This window comes from Neomonachus schauinslandi, chromosome 9 (genome assembly GCF_002201575.2).
Source record: "Neomonachus schauinslandi chromosome 9, ASM220157v2, whole genome shotgun sequence".
NCBI classification, from domain to species: Eukaryota; Metazoa; Chordata; class Mammalia; order Carnivora; family Phocidae; genus Neomonachus; species Neomonachus schauinslandi.
Window position 1 is genome coordinate 82840053 of NC_058411.1, and position 22702 is coordinate 82862754.

At 44.8% G+C, this 22702-nt stretch overlaps 1 protein-coding gene across 1 annotated transcript in view; it reads right to left on the bottom strand.

The window, feature by feature from the left end:
- Nucleotides 1-22702, bottom strand: part of EHD4 (EH domain containing 4) — an 80378-nt gene that overhangs the window by 53321 nt on the left and 4355 nt on the right. The window contains exon 2 of the mRNA XM_021695627.1: nucleotides 7022-7198. Coding sequence (XP_021551302.1) covers nucleotides 7022-7198 — 177 coding nt within the window. The remainder of the gene's footprint in view (nucleotides 1-7021; nucleotides 7199-22702) is intronic.

Sequence of the window (22702 nt, forward strand, 5' to 3'; positions counted from 1 at the left end):
GATGGTGAGGAGAGGAGGAGGGAGCTCTCCAGGGGCACCCTCAGAGGGGGTGGTTGGGTTGTGTGTGCAAAACCAGGCCACACTCCAGGAAAGAAGGCAAGAAAGTCTGTGAGGTAGGGGGTGGGGGGGGCGGTGTGGGGTATGGGGTCAAGGAGTGTGGGGGCGGAGGGGGTGGTGTGGCAAGGAACACAGAGCATGAGTCAGCTTTCAGACCCTTGTGTGGGGGCAGGCCTCATACATGAGGAGTTAGAACCACACATACATTTTCTTAAATAATTATATTGTAATCAGAAAAAATCCTAATGCAATGCTATTAGAGCAATCCTGTCTTACTTTTATGCTCTAAGAAAGAAAGGTGACAGGCAAGGTTATTTATTGGGTATATTAGAGTCAGCCCCAGGTCAGGCTTTTCTTGCTTATGCTTGTGTGCTGAAATGTTTCCAAGCACAGATTTGCTGTCCCAAGATGGATTTCCTTCTCCTTCCCAGAGTGACGAACGTAAGTGTATTTGTGCCCTTGCCTTCTACATTTCCCATGAAGTATGCAGACTTGTGGCCGGTGAAGCCCAGGAGCCTCACAGAAGCTGTCAGGCAGTGTTGCCTCAACCCAGGGCTGCCCTGATGCACCTTGTTCTCTGATAAAAGGAGAGGAGGATGGGCACAAACTCTGCGTGTGACCCCCATTCTCTGCTACTCCCACACCCAAAGGCGGCTCAGGGGGAGCAGAAAGGGGGCTGGATCAAGGAATAGTCTGGGCTGTAAGGTCCTGCTGCATAATAAAACTGGGAGGTGAGAGGAGCAGGGATTTTATTTTATTTTTTTATTTTATTTTATTTATTATTTTTTTTAAAGATTTTATTTATTCATTTGACAGAGATAGATACAGCGAGAGAGGGAACACAAGCAGGGGGAGTGGGAGAGGGAGAAGCAGGATTCCCGCTGAGCAGGGAGCCCGATGTGGGGCTCGATCCCAGGACCCTGGGATCATGACGTGAGCCGAAGGCAGACGCTTAATGACTGAGCCACCCAGGCGCCCCGAGAGGAGCAGGGATTTTAAAATTGCCTCTAAATGCTAACATTCCAATTTGATGATCAACATTTTAGAAGAACCAGGCAGTACCTTCACGCTGCTTTTGATTTCCAAACAATGTAGGGATATCCAGCAGGTACAGTAATAATAAAATGACACATTTTCTGTCCACCTACTATGTGTCTAAACACTGCTTTAAACACTTTCTGTATACATTTTAACTCACTCAATCCTTGCCACAGCCTGAGAGGTAGGGGCTATGTGCTGCCATTTACACGGGAGGAGACTGGGGCACAGAGGGGCACATATCACAACTTGCCAAGTCACACGGCTGGTAAGTGATGGAGCTGGGATGCTAACCCAGCAGTCTGGACTCGGGCCTGGGTTTTCGACTACTAGGCTGCTACCACCATTTTGTGCATCTGAACCACTACTATGTCCCTTATCACAAAGGGCAACATCCCCCAACGAGGGAGTGACGTGCCACAGCCCCGGAACTCCGCACCTGGAGGCTCCCTTGTGACGTGCTCTCAGCCCACTGCTGGAGGGCAGAGGTGCCAGGAGCCAGACCTTGCTCACTCACACTGTGAGCTCTAGGGATCTGAGCAATTCTACCAGCCCGAACCATCAGGTTCAGATCACATCGGATGCTTACAACGGACAGAGTAGGGTGCAGCTTCAAAGCACCTCCTTCAACCCCAGCTCATAGAATAATTAGAGAGAGACCAGACAGAGGACATGACTTCCTAAGATAGCACAGTAAAGAGCACATGATACACAAAAAGACTTTGACAACCATTATCATTACATGGTCCTGCCACAAATGACTGATTGAACCTTCCCTGCCCAGGGGGAATTTAATTTCACATCCAGACTATAAGAAGCCCACAGCTACCCCCTTAGATCGAATCTTATAGCAACACCACTGTTACAAGTCAAGGCTGGCTGAATATGGGCAATTTCATGTGGTGCAACACAAACATGTACTTTTCTAAACCAAAGCCTCTCGTTCCTGACGGCCACAGTGGGGAACAGCAAGGCCCCGGTGCTAGGAAGTTCTGCCCAAGTGCAGCGGGTAAAGCTGGTTTTCTGGACTGTCAGGACCAGGACCGTGGAGGCAGCTGCCAGTGAACAACAATGGTTAATGAGCTGGCAGCCACCACAAATCCTGAGCTTGAAGATTAATGGGAAGAGCTTCAGGGGGGTTATTACGGATAAACACACCACAAAATGAACAAATAAACAAACAGGACCAGTTCATCACTCAGATTAAAAAGAAAGTAACAAATTTGCTGGTGATTCTTGGCAAAAGCATCTTTTCCTTCATCTCTGCATCTAAATTAGCTGACGGAGCTCGCATGTGTCTGCACTGATGCGGTATGCTTGTAGGAAGCCAGTTAAAAAAAATCCCAATGGTCCTAAGTGACTGTAATATTAATATAAAAAAAAGCCTATTACTAAAGCTTCATTTAATTACAGAGAGGTGGCAGAGTATAAGTCCCAAAATACACATATGTATTCTATTATTGCTAAATCTTCACACCAACATGAGACAGTGGGTCTGTATTTTATCATCGCTGTCATCATGCCTGGCTAAAAGGACAGGTGCGCTGGAAGTACCATTCAGATTCCTTCAGCTTGAAAGAAAGTTTCAAAATTTCAATCCCTAGGGCCACTGGTTAAAGTTATTTTTCAAAAGGAAACAGAGGCACAACAGATTAAGAATTTCTTCTGTGGATGACTACGATTTAAAATTAAACTAGATCCTAAACTAAACAATGCCTGCAGCTATCTGGATTAAAAAAAAAAAAAAAAGACTACCATGTTTAGAAAAGCAGACTGAGGGAGAAACATAACATCCAGTTCAAAAGCAGATTGCTGAGGGGAAATGTCAGAGCCAGTCCTGACACTTCTGGAACTGAACAAGATACACAGAGCCTCCCAGGCCTTGTGTCTTTGGGGGGGCGCTGCTGGTCATCCATCTCCTCCTGCGTGAGCTGGAACTGCCTCCTGGTAACAGACTGTGGAGGCTCAGTGACCACATTCCCACAGAGCAGCTCCAAGACAGGCCCGACTGTGGAATTCCTCTCAAAAGCAAGGTAGCATGGGGGCGCCTGGGTGGCTCAGTCGTTTAGCGTCTGCGTTCGGCTCGGGTCATGATCCCAGGGTCCTGGGATCGAGCCCCGCATCGGGCTCCCTGCTCCGCGGGAAGCCTGCTTCTCCCTCTCCCACTCCCCCTGCTTGTGTTCCCTCTCTCGCACTGTGTCTCTCTCTGTCAAATAAATAAATAAAATCTTTAAAAAAAAAAAGTTAAAAAAAAAAAAAAAGCAAGGTAGCATGTGGAGTTCTGGAATGCCGCATTTACGTTGTTTCCGTAGAACTTTTTGTTCTAGACTCAACTCCTTTGATTGTTCAAGTGTGGAATTTCTATAGTTTGAAGCTGCCTTTTTGGGAATTTGTCTTCTTTTCTCAGAACTGCTCCCTAGACCCTCTGTTACTTTTTTTAGAAACCATCCTTCCACGTTGAAACTCAGGCTGCACGGGTTTGCCTAATGCTTCAAGGTTGACACCCTCCAGGTGTCACCTGGTACCACCTTGTGAAGTATTAAGCTCTTTGAAAAATGCCCCTGGGGGCAGAGCCTCAAGCCAATGCCCTGTAATGAGAGGGCCTGGGTAATGAGACCTATCCCAGGGGTGACTGGTGGCTGCTCGGTGGGTGGGGGGAGAAAGTTCTCCCCTGCAGACAACCAATTGCCATTCCTATTAAGTACTGTATTTGGACCTGGTTCCCAGAAAGTATGCTATGTAAAGAGGAGTTTGCCTGCCTTTAGAGCTAGCCCCGCTGGTGTTCCCATAGGGACACTATAATTACATACACATGTTCGAGCGCCCTACACTAATTGACTTTTTTCTTATGTAAGCACTGGGAGAAGCAACAGCAGCGTTGGGTGGATATGACTTAGTCATGCTATTTACTCGTAGGTGTGATGAGGCACGTCCCTTACACGTGAGCCTCACGTGTGCGTGGCCACCAGCATGGCTAGAACAGAAACTCTTCTCTGCCAGTGCTCCGGGAGGTGCAGGGTGGTAGACAGAAGGCAAGAAGAAACTGAATTCTAATATTGGCTCTGCCTTTTCTTGGGTAAGTCATTTTACTTCTTTGCTCTCAGTTTTCTCACCTGTCAAATGGCATTGTAGCATTGTCTTATTAACCCAGAAAAAGGAGTGTGTATGAAATTATTAATCGATAGTTGGGGACAAAAATCATCACCTTTATCACCGTTGCTCATGGGCTACATTAAGGACAGCCTTCAAAGTTCCATAGAGGGCAGTAGGCAGTGATTCTCAGTCCAAGTGTCAAGCCCTTCGGCGGTCCAGTGGTCACTAGTAGGGACTGTGGGCCACGTGGCCTGAGTTCCAATTTGAGTGGAAGTTAAATTAACTTCTATGCATCAACTCCTCCTGTCTACCTTGGGGGTAAGAGCAGCACCTAGGTCACAGGGGTTTGCTGAGGATTTAGAGCTAATATACAAGTAAAGTCTAGAACTCTATCTCACACACAGTAAATGCCATACAATTATTTGCTAATATTTTTCTATGTATTCTCAATTAACGCTTGATTATATAATGCATGGATTATTTTCAGCAAGTTTTAGATCCCAGATAATGAGCCTCACCAACCGAAATTTTTTTTTTTTAAGATTTTATTTATTTATTTGACAGAGAGAGACACAGTGCGAGAGAGGGAACACAAGCAGGGGGAGTGGGAGAGGGAGAAGCAGGCTTCCCGCTGAGCAGGGAGCCTGATGCGGGACTCGATCCCAGGACCCTGGGATCATGACCTGAGCCGAAGGCAGACGCTTAACGATTGAGCCACCCAAGCGCCCCTTGGAATTTTCTTAAATGCTTCTTTTCCATACTCATCTGCTGTATCTTTGGCATTTGAAAAAAGATTTGTCAGGGAAGTAAATCATCTGCCAAAAGAAAACAAGCCGACAGCCATTCTTCCAGGGTTTCCCCTTGTGAATGTGGACTTCACAAAATAGGAATTTGAAAAAAGTGGCAGCTTATTTCTTTTTTAAGCCTTTGTCCGGCAAAAAGAGAGTAAGACTCAAGGCAGCGGTAATGAAACCATGGGATTCCAAGCCAGTCTCTCATGGAGAAGGACCTTGTGCCCTGCACTTTCCAGGCCTCTGGAACCTTCCAAGGCCCATCTTGGGACAGGAAGACTGGCTATTGCCTGCTCCATGACCAGGGCTCCCCGGAGGCCCTGATGGGGGAGCTTTTTGTCCCACTTCCCCTCAATTGTCTCAGGAGACCTGATGTTCTTCCGCCTGGGCTCAACCCCTACTTCTCCCACAGGAGAGGCTCTGGTGCCAACCAAATCCGCTCTGGAGATGGGGAGGAAACTCCTCCCCGAGAGCATCCTGCAGGTGGAAAAAAATCATCTGGACAGTATTCTGCAAATCACTGTGAGCAGCAAGATGGGATTTCTCTGTGACTCCATCTACATCATCTCTGCATTTCTGTTCATCCTCCTGCCATATTCCCTGGCTGCCATTTGGATGCCTCCTTCGATTTATGATAAGAGCATAAAAAAGCCCTTCGAGTCCGGTTTCTCCCAGAGGCAGCTCTGGAGGTTGCCTGGGATGCCCTCGGCAGAGCCACTGCACAGTGCCTGGACACAACATTCTTCCCCTTGTCCTTGTGAATGGCACCCCCCGGAGTTGTGTGATGAGACATCTCAGCCTCTGGGAGGACGGCGGATGGCTGGGAGGATCCGTTTCTATTTTTTAAACCATTTAAAAAGTTTCTTTTGTTTGGATGACCCCTCCCTGGCTTTGCACCCCCACAGCCCACACCCCCAGAGTAACTGGTGTAAGGCAAGAGACTCATAAAAGAGGGGAATGGAGGGGCGAGGGGTAGGGCAGGAGAGAAGAAAGAGAAAAAGGTTTAAAAAAAAAAAAAAGCTGGGAGTAGCAAAGAGGAGGAAGGAGAGGGAGGGGATGGCAGGTCAGTCCAAGAGGGCAGGTGCCCTGCATCCACACTCCCCTGTTTCATTGGGAGCCCCGGGGAGAGAGTACAGGGTAGTACAAACGAAACACAGCTCCAGCTAAGACAGAACCTCAGCCATCCCACAACTTTACTTCTGTCATAGAATGACCAAGTCACAAATTTAACTTTTTGTATTGTTTTGCCTCTATTTCCCCTGCCCAGCCTTAATGAATAAGGAAGCAGCTCACAGCATGGGAGTGAGAAGCATAAGAGGCAGCCAGGCAGGTGAGGTGACCTGTCCTGGAATAATCAACAGGCTGAATCTGGGGGTCAGGCGAACCCCAAGGGTCCTCTGGGCTAAGTTCTCAGTACAGGAGTCCCCAGCACACCATGCCTGAGCAGCGGCCATCCAGCTGCCACTTAACATTGTCAGTGATGGGGAGCTCGCTTCCTCACAAGGCAACTTGATCCATTTCTGCGCAGCTGAAATATTAGAAATGTATTCCTTGTAGGGGCGCCTGGGTGGCTCAGTCGGTTAATCGTCTGCCTTTGGCTCAGGTCATGATCTCAGGGTCCTGGGATCAAGCCCCACGTCGGGCTCCCTGCTCAGCGGGGAGTCTGCTTCTCCCTCTCCCTCTGCTCGTCTCCCTGCTTGTGTGCTCTCTCTCTCGCTCGCTTGCTCTCTCTCTCTCAAATAAATCAATAAAATCTTAAAAAAAAAAAAAAAGAAATGTATTCCTTGTACTGTGTGCCCTTATAACGTCCAATCCTGGGGCCTTAGCTCTGTCCTCTGAAGCCACCCAGAATAGGTAATAAATGATCATTTTCTATGATGATCTTTGCAAATATTTGAATACAGTAAGCATATTCTCTATATCTTCTCTCTTCTAGAATAGACATGCTCCATTCTGTTATTGAAACTTTATACGTAATTGGCAAGAATTCAAAGAAAAGGTTTAAACAACCTGACCAAAGATGGCGGGCTGCTGGTCCTTACCGATTCAGGAATGCATTTCCAAAGCGACTAAGCTTTCGAAATGGCTTTTTGGGGTCCACGACTAAAGCGTTCCCTGGGGTGCTGCCCTCAGTCTCCCCGTACATCACAGCAATGAAGGAATCGGTGGTGGGCTCTGGACCAATCCTCATGCCTGGGAAATCTTGTTCCAGTAAGTATCTAGGAGAGGGAAACAGAAAAGAAACTTAGCAAGTTATCACAAAGCAAGAGGCCAGAAAGCTTTCTGGGCCTAGAAACATAACCACCAAGAAAAGGAGAATGATTGGCATTTTACTCTTTTGCTAATGACAAATTTTCAAAGCTTAAGATCTACAGACCTAAGCCCCACCTTCCCTCCCCTTGAGGCCTAGTAACAGGTCAGGCATCTTGCAGACTTCCTGGGTCTTCTGAAAAACATACCTCTGCTCAACACAATTCCCATTCCTTGTTCCATTGGCACCATAGACACCACCCCAGGGAAGTGTACCCAGCCAGCTCCTGTGCATTCTGCGAGAACCTGCTCAGGCCCACCTCCTTTTGGGAAGTGTCCCCATCCCTCCAGCATGTTGGGCACACCTCCTCTGTGGGCCCCGGGCACCCTGTGCCTGCAGCCATGATGGTGCTCACCAGGGGCACTGCATTTTTCTCATCGTGGGCCGTTGTAGGCAGGCCCATGCCTATGGCCAGATGCATAGCCCCAGCACCCAGCACCATGCCTGCCCACAGAGGTCACTCAATGTAGTGAATGAAATAATGAACCATCTCCCTTCCTTGTCACTGGTGATCAATGAGGTCGGCACATCTTCCCGGTGCACTTTACAGTTCCCTTGGGTTCCTGGAGGTAATGGCCATAGAAGCCGATCTCCAAAGAATTCTGCAGCAACAGAGGCTGCTATAAGGAATGGGGGTTGAAGAAGGGGTGTCTTGGAGGGGTCAGATTAGATACCACCAGGGCCATTACTAGTTCTATGTGCAAATTGGAAGAAGATGCCCCTTCCTCTGGGCAGACACAGCCCTGCACCAGGGTTCACAGCTTAGCAAGCTAGCTGGATTTTACCCCCCAACATGCTCCCCTGCCCAGTGCCTTCATGGAGTTTAACCTGCACAACTGGGCAGGTGGGCCTAGCAAATGTCACTGATGGTTCCTATTCAGGGGGCCCAGAAGACCAACTGATGGGATACAGGCCAAGGACTGGCTCAGTGATATGGCTGGGGTGGGGCAAGGCGGCCAGAGGTAGAGTGGTGGGGAAAGTCTGCTTTCTGTTCTTGGAAAATGGCTTCCACCACCAGCACTTCATTCAGCCGAAGCCCCTATGAGCCCCTCCCTCCCCACCAAGATTTCCTTTCCATGAAGAAGAAACACACTTCCCTGTATTTATGCATATGTGGAATGGGGCAGGGCAGGGCAAAGACTACTCCCTCCTTCCTTTGCAGCCGAGGGGAACATGAAGAAAGGAATACTTTGGAATACATTTCCCTCATTACCAAGCAACAGGTGGAAAGGCAACACCTTCAGAGAACACTTGAAAGTGACTGGGAGCAGGTTCTGGGAGTGGGGAGCAGTGGAAAGGAATCCCTGTTGGAGGTGATTAGGGCGGAGCCATGTCCCAAGCCTGCCAGGGCGATGACCCTTGACCCTGGGAGAGAAGCTCCAGGGCATGAATGTGCACAGTTTTCTCCAGCTCCCCATTCCTAACAACTATTTGTTTATTTCTAAAATGTCCCAACTGATCAAATTTAGGTCTGAACCTGTCATTTTATTTCCTGGGACAGAAGGGACTGCACTCTCAACTGTCCAACACAATTTTGCCATCTTTCTAAGAATAAGAAATTAGGCCATCCCTGACACCTATGTTTTCTATATAAAATAAAAAACTGAAATTGTTTAGCCATCTTAGCGGCTATATTCTGAACATTTAATTGATTTCATTGCTAGTTTTTATGTCATCCAAAGTTTCTACATTTCTGTGAAGTTGTGGAGCACCAGAATAGATAACATTTAAATATGTCCCCTAAATTTTGAGGAAATGTGAAAAAACGATCGGATAACAGCACCCAGCATTTACCAAGTGCTCGTTATTTACCTGGAGTACAAAGCCCTCCATGTGCACAATTGTTTGTGTAATCCCCATAACACTCTGTAATGGGCACTGACATTATTCCCATTTTACAGGTGGGAAAACTGGGGCATCAGAAAGGCTAAGCAATTTGCCTAAGGTCACACAATAAGTGTGTTTCAGTGGAAATGGAATGCAGGCAGTTGGACTCCAGGTATTGTGCTGTCTCCAGACAATGTTTTTCTTTTTGTTTATTTAAAGATTTTATTTATTTATGAGAGACAGGGAGAGAGGGAGCGGGTGTGCGAAAGAGTGAGAGAGAGCATGAGCAGGGGGAGGGGCAGAGGGTTCAGAAGCAGGCTCCCCGCTGAGCAGGGAGCCCGGATGCGGGGACTCAATCCTGTGACTCCAGGATCGTGACCTGAGCCAAAGGCAGAGGCTTAACCAACTGAGCCACCAGGCGCCCCTTCAGACAATGTTTTAAACCTGGGTTTGAGCCAGTGGTTTGCTCTGAGATGAGGAGCACAAGGGGAGTTCAGGGCCCTCATGCAGAGTGTGCTGGCCATAGACACTGCAATCCTATTTCTCCTCAAAAGTGAGGGAGGAGAGTTCTCCCCACTGGCTTCCTGCATGGTCCCGGGGCTGCCCTAACAACAAGGCACCAGCTCTCTCTGTTCTCCCTAGAGAAAAGCTGGGGAGAGAAGGAGATACTTTTCCAAACATGTTCAAATTTAATTTTTAAAAAATTTCAAAACATTTTCAGGCACTGAGCATACTAGTAAATACCCTTAGGAGCAGAAATGTTCACATTTACAAATTCTTACAAAATTCCACACAAATCTTAGAAATACTGGTAGAAGCCAGCAATAGCATCTCATGCTCTGTGAAACTCCAGCACTTGCAGAGTGTAAACAGAGTGTGTGAATTTCATATACACATAGGAATGTGGAATTTCGGTTTTACAGCCACTCTGGGATCTCAAGTCTGAAGTCATTCATCAGCAAAGCTAGAATTCAATTCCAGATCACACCGCTCCCAAGTCCACTCTGATTTCCACGCCCCATGGCCTGGATGACACTATTCCAGGAGATCCGTGGGACAGAGGAAGGGGGACCACCGAGGAGGGGGGCCTGGGCTTGGAAGAACAGCAGTCAATGTCACCAGGCTCCCTGCAGCACACAAAGTTCTCACAAAAGGCTCAGGTCCAAGTGTTGGCTTGAAACTTGACAGGCACTCTCCCACGGAATCAATGTTAACAGCAATGGCTAGCTTGCAAGATAGGCTACAATGTTCACAGACACCCCAATAAAATAGAAACCAGACAAGAACTGTAGCACTACCTTTTGGGGGAACACCCAGTGTTGGGCCCTGCCTTGGGTGGTTTTCTGCAATCTTGCCCCTTCTCAGCACGTTCCCAGGCCTGCGCAGGAGGAGGGCCTTTCAGCTCCAGGCCTCAGGAGGTGAGGATGGGGCTCAGGCAGGGGTGGAGGGGTGTGTGGATGCCGTGGTTCAGCAGGGAGTCCCCAGCAGGGAAGTAACTCACACGTAAAGGTGTGTAAGTCAGGCCATCATTGCCAAGGAGAGCCTGAATTGCTTTTGATGTTTACATAAATATATAGGTTTATATAAAAGAACAACAAACCCCACTAATTTGGGAATAATAGAGGTTTCAGTGAAAAGTCTAAAGTATGAAATTGTTTCAAGAAGAGTATGTGTTTCTTATTTTCAAGTTCATAATGTAAGAGAAGCTAGAACTTCCCAAGTAGCAACCCTGCCAGACAGAACTTTAATAAATTATTTTTAAAGTATACTTACATATATTTCGGTTTATATTTGACAGGTATTTGTTAAAGTATGTTGCTAATGTGAATCAGTTTGAAGTAAAAGGTGCCTCTGAACTGTGACTTTGATAAATCACTCCATCTTTGGGTCTCAGACACAGAAGAGAAGTAGAACTAGGAAGGGCTCTTGTATAGCTTGTTTACCTTGTTAATCTGCTTAGTGATACTTTCTCCCGTAGATAATAAAAAGCCAAAATTCAGTGTTCAATTTCGTTATCAAAGCGATACCAATAAAGACATAATGTATTAACACTTTAAAGAGCTCATAATACCCAACTCTGGTGAGGGTGTAGTAAAATAAACACCCTTATGTATATTAGCGGAATAATCAGTTGGTATAACCTCACTGAAAAGCAATTTGATACTTTGTGTCAAAAGCCTTTAAAATGGGGGTAGTTCTCCTTTTTGAAATCTATCTTTAGCAAAAATCCTAGATACACGAAAAAGATTTTTGTGTGAAGATGTCCATTGCAGCATTATCTTTAACAGCAAAAAAAATTAGAAAAAAAAATTGTGTTCTCTTTCCCATGGCTGTAAAATTCACTTATTATATTTATGACTTATTCCCTGCCTCCACCTGGTAGAGTATATGTTGCAGGAAAGCAGGGCTTTTAGTCTCTTCTGTTCACTAATGCTTCCCACATGCTTGCAACAATCTCTGGCACATGGTTGGGGTGCTCAATAAATACTTGTTGAAATAATGAGTGTTTGAACGTCTGATCACACTGGACTTTGTGCCACCTTTTCAATATGCCAAGGCCATTCCCACCTCAGGGAAGACCCTCCCCCAGATCTCTGCATGCCACATGATACTTCCTTGGGGAGCACCCTGACACAGAAGCCTCTCCAGTCTGGTTTCCCATCCCTCCCCCTCATAACCTAATCAGAGCACTTAGCAAGAGTTGATATTGTGCCATGTTCCTGTTGGCATGTCATTGTCCCAGGATATTAGGAGCATCTTGAGAGGGAGACCCTCGTCTGTCTGGCTCTCTACTGTACCCTAGCATCTAACAAGCATCTGGAACAAAGTAGGTGCTGAACCAGTGTCTGGGGGCTGACCGGCTTTCTCCACACCGTCCTTCAGGTGGCCTCCCTCACTTTTCTGCCTCCTCATCACACCTCATGTGGGCTCTGGTCACTCTGTCCTGTCCAGCTGTCTCCCAGCCTCCCTCTCCCCCATCTGCCCTGCAAGATGAGATTGCTTTTCTAAAGTACCACTTTCATTAGACAGCCTTCACCAACAACCCAGTGCTTCCCAGATGACTTCCCTTCCCCACGAGCCACCCCCTTCTGCCTTGAGCTCTGGGGTTCTTGCTCCTCACCTATTTTAGGCCTTCTTCCCTCCCTGATTAGTCTTTTCCAGGCTTAAAATTCCTGACCCTGACTTCCCTTACTTCATTCCCTCTGTCTGGCAGGGAATCATGTCTCATGATCTCTACCATCTATCCTACTTGCTCTTTAAGGCACTTTATAAAGTGTCACCTCCTTCGGGCAGTCCTCTCTCGCTGAGCACTCCAGGACCTTTTTTTCTGGCCACTCCCCACCTCCTCTTCTCTTGTGGACCTCCTCGGGAACACCTGGTATTGGTGCTGTTTGTGGGCCCATCTCCTCTTTTCTGATACGTTGTCATTTCCTGCCTGGTGTGATCCACACTCTCAGAACTCTTGAGTCCCAAACTCTCTTAGGAATCATGTGGCTCAACCCCATGTCTCGACAGGTGAAGAGACTGAGGATTAGAGCCGGCAAAGACTTGCTGGTCAGACTTGCTAGTGGCCGTGCAAGACTTGGAGCCTGGGGCTCCTCTCTCTTGGCCCGAGGCGTTTGCTTTTACACCAGGCTCAGCCCGTAGCGCTGGGGTCCCACACAGCTCCTAGCTGCTGGCACCTAAGTAGGACCTGTCGGATACATGAGTTAATATATGATACTCTAAGCCGACTGCCCAGAAGAGTTTTACATCGGGGGATGGGGAAACTCAGGTACACTGACGTCACACAGCCAGGTGGGCAGGCACATGTCAGATGCAATGAGGGAACTAAGACCAACCAGGACACAGGGTATCTGACGTGAACAAAGTGCGAAGAAAGTGACGAGGTTCAAAACCAGAAACCTCGGAGAGTGTGAGTGGATTCTGAGGTACGACATACAAAAACGAGTCACCTACAGGCACGAGGCTGATCAACTGTGTTAAATGTTGATGTATCAGAGGCTTTCCCGGAGCTACGAGTTCCGGGGACTTTGTGGTGTTACCTGCAATAACAAGAATTCAAAGGAACGAGAGGCCACAGGAAGACTAGGGAAGAGTATTGCCACAGCTCACAGTCGACAAGCCCCCTGCACACGCATCCCGTGCGTTAGACAGGGGTTTGGTGCCTGGCTCCACCCGGCTCTCCTTTTCCTGTGTTCTCAGAAAGGGCTGCCACTTCCAGGGGTGATTGCTCCAAGCCATCAACATAAAAAAAAAGACAGACATCTGGGATTCCAAGCAGTTGGGCAGGGGGCTGGTGGGGAGGATGGGAGACCCAACATATCTTTGTCCCTGTCTGCTGGCTCCTGGGCACACTGGCCCAGCCTTGGTTCAAGGAGCTGATTTCATGCAAGGGTATATGTGGATAGTGTCTTTTTCCTTCCATTGCTTAGGCTAGAAAAAAACTTTTTTAACGTCCTAGCAAAAAATGTCATTTGTGTCAAGAGGAAAAGAAAATCTTCAGGATGAAAAGTCCCTCAAGATACTCAAGCACCATCTTCTCAGAGATGGGCTTAAGAATGACTAAAAACAAACAAACAAGGTACATTATTCAACAACAGACTTCTGCAGATGTTGTGTCCCCTGGGTATTCATCCATGCGTTCTGCCTAGGTACTGACTTGTGCTGGGAATCATGGACAAGGCATTAATTATTTTAGTAATACAGCAGTCCTCCCTTATTCATGGAGGATACGTCCTAAGCCCCTCAGGGAATGCCTAAACCCTACAGGCACAATGTTTTTTCCTACACATACACGCACATGATAAAGTTTAATTTATAAATTAGGCACAGTAAGAGCTTAACAAAAATAATAAAATAGAACAATTATGACAATATACTGTAAAAAAAACCTAGGTTATGTGGTCTTTCTCTCTAAATATCTTACTCTACTGTACTCACTCTTCTGATGATGATGTGAGGTGATAAAATGCCGACGTGATGAGGTGAGGTGAAGTGAGGTGAATGACGAGCACTGTGTGACGTCGCATTAGCTACTACCGACCTCGCCATCCGTCAAAAGGAGAATCATCTGCTTCTAGACTGCGGTTGACAGTGAGTTAAGTGAAACCATGGGAAGTCGAAGAGCGCATAAAAGAGGACTACCGTATACCTAACTTTTGAGGATTTGGTAGGTCCTCAAGTCTTTATATGAATAAATCTATTTCATCCTAAGTGCCTTACAGGGTAGGTATTATTTTTATCCCCATTTTACAAATGAAAAAACTAAGGCTCACAGAGATTAAGTGGTTTGTTAGAACCTAGATTTCTTGCCCGTCCTGTGAGAACACTACCTGCCCTGAATCAGAGCTTGAGAGGCCGAGTCAGCCTGCAACAGGAGCATTTACAGGAATGCATTCTGTGATTCGTAACAAATATACAAATCTAAGACTTTTTAGTAGGTATTCAATAATTAAATCAGCACTCTAAAAAGTAAGATGGTGCATATATTTGGGGTGTTTTAGGAGCATTCTTTTTAAATTCTCAAGCCAAAACCTAGAGAAATGGCTTGTGTAATGATGAGATTTTTAGAAATGTTGGTGCCTACATCGGTATCTGTGCAGACTTTGAGAGTTCAATTCCTTGCAGTGGACTAGGACATTTTTAAAAAGAGCATGAAACCATCCCCAACAGTCATTTTGTTCTTTTGAGTATCAGTTACTAAGGTTTTAAGCCATACAGATGTGAAAGAAATATATAAAGTACAACTTTTGAGTGCCGTGGAGAAGCAGTTATATTTCCTTATTTTAAAATTCAGGGCTATGAGTTTAAACACATTTCAGTTTATAGTAAGCGTTGGAAAGCTTTACATAATGTATTTTTTTACTGATAATACTTGATCCACTATTTCACTAGGAGAGCGAATGAAAAGAAAGGGTTAGTCCTTCAACTCTGATTTGTGTTGAATCTAGATGTCCTTTGTTTATCCTTGTGTTTAATCCCAAGAAATGCAAGTGGGAGAAGAATCAAACATTTGTTATCACAAAAGTCTTACAAAACGGTCAGGAATATATAATTACTTCCTAGCAAATAAGCACCACTGCCACCACCACTCCTGGACATCACTGAACAATAGATTATTATGAAACCACACTGTACCGTTTATAAGGCATTTCATACACATTTTATCACTTTGCCCTCACTGTTGTTGGAGCAGGCATTTTATCCCTGCTTAGGACAAGGTAAGCAGCTCGCATGAGACCACATTAGCACAGGACGACGACTACTTTTAACACTGATCTATTTCCATCCAGTCACAGTTCTGTGAATATAATTTTTTCTTTCTAAAATTGGGATCAAAATGTTTAAATAATTTTGCATCTAGATTTTTCACCATTAGTTTTTCCTCATACCATCAGAAATTTTTTGAAAACAATTTTTAGTAGCTGCAGACTATTCTAAGATGAATGTCTAACAACTGAGTTTGCCACTTCCTTACTCTTGGGCATTGAAATCGCTTCCCATTTCTGGCTCTTATAAATAATGCTGAGATAAATATCAGAAATATCTCCCTCTCTTTAAAATTTCAATCCTCTTTAAGTTGCCGAAAAACTAAGTTAGGCCAAGCTTCACTTCCATTTTAAGACTCTAGGTCTTCCTTGTGTGTGAAACCTGACTTTTATTTTCCTTTTTGTTTTTTTCCTTTAGTTGAATCATGGACATATTACGGCCAGGGCTCTTTGCTCAGGTGACATCATTTTTGAAACTGCTGTGCCTACTAAGGAATCTACAATACCCTGTGGGATCAAGAAACCGGAATTTGCTGGATAAAGCCTTTTCACAGCTTGATTTTCCCAGCTATGAATGGCATTTCAACCACGCAGGGCTGTGATGTGCTTAAGGCACCCTGCTGTCTAACTGATACCAGTACCAAAAGCTGCTCCGTTCTGCCTTCCATGCTACTATGGAAGGAGGCTGGAAGAAAGAGAAAGGAAGGAAAGGAAGGAGACGAAAGGGAGCGGAAGTTCACTGGAATCCAAGGCAACATGCTTCCCAGTTGTTTATAGCCCTGTTAATTTCTCCAGTCATTCATCTGCTCATGCAATGAAGATCTATTAAGTGTCTTCTGCATGAGGACTTGTAATTTAGGAACCAGACAACAGACTTGAGGTTGATTTGGGAGCACTGGAAAGCTGCATGACGAGGCTATAGAACCAGCCTTTGCCAAAGTTCCTTAACGATAGGACCCTTTTTGAACACCTATTACCAGTCTCCCAGAATTACCTTCCACAGAACACTGGTTAAAAGAAAAAGTAAAAAGGCATTTAATGAAGCTCAACATCTGTTCTAGTGCTTTCAAATGAAATTCTTTTAAGACTAGTAATAGATAATTTCTTTTTTTTTTTTTTAAAGATTTTAGTTATTTATTTGAGACAGAGAGAATGAGAGAGAGCGAGCACATGAGAGGGGGGGAGGGTCAGAGGGAGAAGCAGACTCCCTGCCAAGCAGGGAGCCCGATGCGGGACTCGATCCAGGGACTCCAGGATCATGACCTGAGCCGAAGGCAGTCGCTTAACCAACTGAGCCACCCAGGCGCCCCAATAGATAATTTCTTAATGTGATTAATTTATAAAATATTAAACCAGCAGCTAACATCACATCTTAAGGTGAAGTAACAAAAGCATTGTCATCACTATTAGAAGCTTGGTGTAGATGCTCGCTTCCCAATACAATCAAATATGAAACAGCAGAGGAAACAAAGTAATCATGAATGTAATTGATACAGGTGTCTATCTAGAAAATCCAAGAGAACCTACTAAAAAGCTGTCAGAGTAACTTCAATCAAATGAACAGATACAAAACGAAAATGCATAAAAATCAGTAGCTATCTCACATACTTGCAATACCAATCTAGAAAATATAAAGGAAAAAAATCTGATTCATAAGAGAGAAGGAATATAAAATACCTAAGAACAACATAGAGTATATAGAAGTCTATGTAAGTAAATCAAACACCTCTCTGAGATCAATAAAAGGTCTGAGTCAAAGCCATGCTGTGTTCCTGCTTGGGAAGAGCAAATACCAAGATAAAATGCAGTTCCAATACAAATGGATCCCAATGGTATTTTCTGGGAAGAATCTAATGAAGTAATTTTAAAGTTCCTCTGAAAGAATAACAGGAAATGATGATTGACAGTATTAGCAAAATAAAGAGAAGTGAGATCAGAAGGGTCTGCATGACCATTTAATTAAAGAATGTTTTAATGACAGTCCTTAAGACAGTATGTTGTGGGCATAAGAATCTACCAACAGAGCAATACAACAGGAGAGAAAGGCTCCAAAAGATCCCAATATTTAATAAGTTAGCATATGAGGAAGCCTCATGTGGTAGTGGGAAAAGGTAGGATTATTCAATAGTGCTAAAAAATAAAAAAACAAGGGGCGCCTGGGTGGCTCAGTCAGTTAAGCATCTGCCTTCAGCTTGGGTCATGATCCCAGGGTCTTGGGATCCAGTCCTGCATCGGGCTCCCTGCTCAGTGTGGAGTCTGCTTCTCCCTCTGCCTCTGTCCCTCCCCTCTGCTTCTGCTCTCTCTCTCTCAAAATAAATAAGTAAAATCTTTAAAAAAATAAATTTTTTCCTGTCACACTTGTTTTTAAATAATACATAGTTTTACTGACAGTTTGGTGAAATAATGATCCTCATATTAGATTCTGTGGTGGGAATCTAATTTGAAATGACTTTTCTGAAAAGGAATATATGTACATATACATACTCCAGATAAAATATATGCTTTATTTTATATAAGATATATATTATATATACATATATGTATTACATAGGTGTACATATAATCAGCAATATACATAAACTTGACAAATATTTATAACTTTTGATGTAGTAATTCATACTTGGGCAGCTATTCTAAGGAAAAGAAAAAACTAAGACATACAAATATTTACAGCCAAGAATGTCCACTGCAATATTACAGATAACAGCATAAAATTAGAAACAATGTTCCAAGCTGTAGGATAGACTAGGATGCAGTCATGAAAGCTATTTCTGAAGATTACTTCATGACACAAGAAAAAGTTCATCATATCATATTAAGTGAAAAAGGCTGTTTATTAAATTGCATTTTTTGCATAATTCCCAGTTTTGTAAGCATGACTTCTAGGTCTTCATCTAGGTCATTCACTAAGAATGTGAACAGATGGAGCTTGGACCACATGCCATGGAAGGGCCACCAAAGTGAGCCTCCCTCTTCTGGGTTGAGGCCGACCCGCTTCAGGCTTAAAAAGTTCAACCATCAAGATTCCATTAGCTGAACCTTTGTCTATCAATGGTTCCCAAATATTTCCTGGGGGAGGCTACCTAAGAATTACTCTGGGAGGTGGTTTATAAAAACCAAACCCAAACCAAACTCAAACCAGATTTCGGAGCCTCTCCTACAGAAATTCCAATTCAGGAGGTCTGGGATGGAGGCCCCTGGAATCTGTTCTCAGGCTCCCAGTGATTCTGACCCATAGCAGATCCAAGGGACCACGGCTTTGTAGTTCATAATTTTCCAAGGTCTTGAAAATTATACTGAATGTCTTTTAGAAGTAAGCTTCTAGATGTGAGTTAAGGAAGAGAATTTTATAATTAAAAAAAAAACCAAACAAACAAAAAACAAAAAACCCCGAACACATTTCCCCTCACATTTCTCCTCATCCGGTAGCATTGCTACCGTTCGTCAGGCAGGTGATGTAGTACGTGGACAGGAGGCCAACATGCAGGGTCTCCCTCCGTGACTGCTGCCACCCCCACCACACGCCCCTGCCCTCGAGCTCCCCCTCCCCTGCTCCGAGGCCTACCTCTTCTGAGGTTTCTGAGATACCAGCTGCTCACATTCTACAGGCCCCTTCCATCAACTTATGATGGCTTTCATCAGAATGCCTGTCACCAGGGCACAGTTCCTTCCCTGCAGTACCCAGTTGCTGAGAGTTTTCTATATTTGACGCTTCACCTCCCACTCACTCCTCAGCCCACTGCCACCTGGCTTCCATCACCACCACTTACTGGCATGGCTCTTGCCAAGGTCACCCTGGCTCCTGATGGCTAATCCACTGGATCCATTTCAACCCTTTTCCCAGAAGCATCCGGCCCTGCTGACCATGCCGTGCCCTCTCTTTCCCTGGCTTTTGTGGGGGCTGCCCGATGCCTCACCTATGTAGCAAATATTTTCCCTTTTTTGATAGCAGCACCCTGAGGAGCCACGTTTCCCCACTCTCAGTCCACATGGTTTGGGGGCCAACCACCCCACTGCAGGCATGGGTATTTCATTCCCCTGCCCCAAGGAATTGGTTCAGGATAGGTATATGGCCAAGGTCTAACCAATGAGACTCAAACCTAAGACTTTTGCAGAAACTGCTGAGAAGAGGTTTTCTTTTTTCCCCCACTGGGGTTGCTGAGCTGGCAGAAGGTGAGTCTGGAATCAGAGATGGCCACCTGCCCCTACCCCATGAGGGGCAACTGCCTGAGAGGGAAGCCAACATGAGGAAGGCAGCAGAGCTGAGAGATAGAAACCAGATGGCGCCACTTGGGGTCCTAGGCCAGGCCTAAAGCCAGCACACCCTGGTCTGATCAGCTTCATGAGAAAATGTACGTTTTTCCTTAAGCCTTCTTCACTTGAGTCTCTGTTACTCGCAACCAAAAGAGCCCTACGATGGCTCTGAATCACCATCCACCTCCCTGGTGACACAAGCTTGTCTTCCTCTCACTCCAGACCTGTGTGTCCAACCCCTTGTGGACTCTACACCTGGGTGTCTACTTAAAAGTGGGTTTAAGTCTAAACTCATAATTATGCCCCCACTCTTCCTTTCCGTGCGTCTCCATCTCGGTGGATAGCTCTACCACCCACCCAGTTATCCAAGGAACCTGGGCCTCATCATTGACACTTCTTGCCCTCATTCCCTGGTCTGGTTTGGGCAGCTAATTCTGGCTCATTCCTCAGGGCTCAGCTTTTAGGTTGTGTCATCAGGGAGGCCTTTTCCAACCTCCAAGCCAAATATAGGACCCCTCTTATGCCCACATCCCACCCTGCGCTGCTGGTATCACAGCTCTGGTCACTGGGAGCCCTAATGGCCTGTGGATTCTTATCCATATTCCCCACAAAACTCTAAGTTCTGGGATAGCCAGACCCTTCCCGGAAATCAGTATTATTTGAATAAATGGACACTGGGGTATACAGGTATGATCTTATATTGTATATTATAGAGAGTCCATTCTTCTGTAAAAACTAAATATTTCAACATTTCAGAAAGATCTACAAAGGGCTTGGTATTTGGCAGAAAAGACTATCATTTTCAGGGGCTCTAGTGCCTGGAGAACCACCCAATGCGGCCCACAGTGTTTCCTTAATGGGAATTTCTTTAATGGGTAAACCAGGCTGCCTCCTAGTGAGCGCCTTCACTTCACTTTAATAACAGACTCTAGAACTTATCAAAGGAATGAAGTCGAGCTTTGTTCTTTAATAGAATCTATTTCCCCCTTTTTCTGAAAACTGGGACATTTTGCCTGCTTCAAGTTTTCTGATACTCCTCATATTCTTTGTAACTTTTTTTTTTTTTTTTAAAGATTTTATTTATTTATTTGACAGAGAGAGAGCACAAGTCGGCAGAGTGGTAGACAGAGGGAGAAGGAGAAGCAGGCTCCCTGCTGAGCAGGGAGCCCGATGTGGGGCTCGATCCCAGGACCCTGGGATCATGACCTGAGCCGAAGGCAGACACTTAACGACTGAGCCACCCAGGCGCCCCTCTTTGTAACTTCTTAAAAATCACCAGACACAGCTCTTTGGGCACAACTACAAGTTCTTCCTATCTGGCCCTGCCATCTAGCCCCCGCCCCCTGGTATTTATGTGGCCATGCTTGCTCTGCCCCCGGGGAGCTCCTCACCCTCTGGGCTTGGATACCCTCTCCCATCTGGCTGGGCTCCCTTTCCCATCTCTGGATCATTTGCTTTTGAGAGAAAAGGAGATAAGACAATAGTAGCTGAGTAGTTCTGCTTTCTCTGAAAGTTACAGCAAGAGTCCCAAGCAGTGGGCCTATCACTTCCTGATTCTTTTTCTTGTTCTAATCATACCGGAAAAGGCCTCTTCTTATCCGAAGTAGTTTTGCCTTCCTAGCCTGCTTACCAGCTTCTTAACACTTCACACTGCCCATAAACCTTGTTTTCACACTTGCAGATGGAACTCGAGTCCCCCCTTTCCCCTATTAACACTATATTTAAATAATATTTAAAGTTTTAAAGCACAATTACTTTATCAAGTATTTTATAGGAAAATATTAGACTTTGATTTAATGACTTAATTTCAGTGTTAGGAAGAATGAACATGTTTATACACTGACAAGAATATATGGGGGGAAATATAGGGACTGTGATAGCTACTTGTACTCCCTTTCCTTTCTTTTTAAAAAGATTTATTTATTTATTTGAGAGAGAGAGAGAGAGATCACGCAAGGGGGAAGGACAGAGAGAGAGACAATCTTAAGCAGATTCTGCGCTCAGCGCAGGGCCCACTGTGGGGCTTGAGCTCATGACCTGAGATCACCACCTGAGCTGAAACCAAGAGTCAGACGCTTAGCTGACTGCGTCACCCAGGCATCCCTGTACTCCCCTTTCCCCTCATGTATATTCCTTAGTTCCTTTTGTCCATGTGTTCTTTTGGCTTATTTCCACAATTTTTGGTTTGCTTTCTTTCTGGCAACCATTTTTATTTTAAATTATTGCATACAGATGCAGAAATTACTTGACTGGTGCTAACTGCACAATTACGGAAATTAATCACAGGATGCTGAACTGTTGGAAGACTGAACTGTTTCATATTTTTAACCGAGATAAAATTCATATACCACAAAACCTACCCCTTTAAAGGGTAAGGTACACTTCTCTGTTTTTAGTAACTTCACAAAGTTGTGCAACTAATACCACTATCTAATTTCAGAACATTTCCATCACCCCAAAAGAAACCCTGTATCCGTTAGCAGTAACTCTCTATTCCTTTTGCAATGTGGATATCTAGTTGTCCACCATTATTTGTTGAAAAGAATGTTGTTTCCCCCATTGAATTGTCTTGGAACCCTTGGAAAAACAAATTTACCAGACATATGGGTTTATTTCTGGACTCTCAGTTCTATTCTGTCGGTCTCTACGTCTATTCTTATGCTACTATCACACTGTCTTGTAGCTTTGTAGCAAGCTTTGAAATGAGAAAATATGAGAACTCCAATTTTGCTCTCTTTCAGGACTGTCTTGGCTAATCTGGATCCCTCACTTTCCGAGTGAATTTTAGGATCAGCTTGTCAATTTCTGTAAAGAAGGCAGTTGGGATTTTGGTAGGGACTGCATGGAATCATAGATCACTTAGAGCAGTACTGCCCTTCTCAAAATATTAAGTCTTCCAATCCATGCACATGGGATGTCTTTCCTGTTTTGTTTTGTTTTTAGGTTTTCTTTAATTTCTTTTTTTTTTTTTTTTTTTTTTTTTTTTTTTTTTTTTTTTTTTTTTTTATTTTTTTTTTTTTTTTTTTTTTTTTTTTTTTTTTTTTTTTTTTTTTTTATTT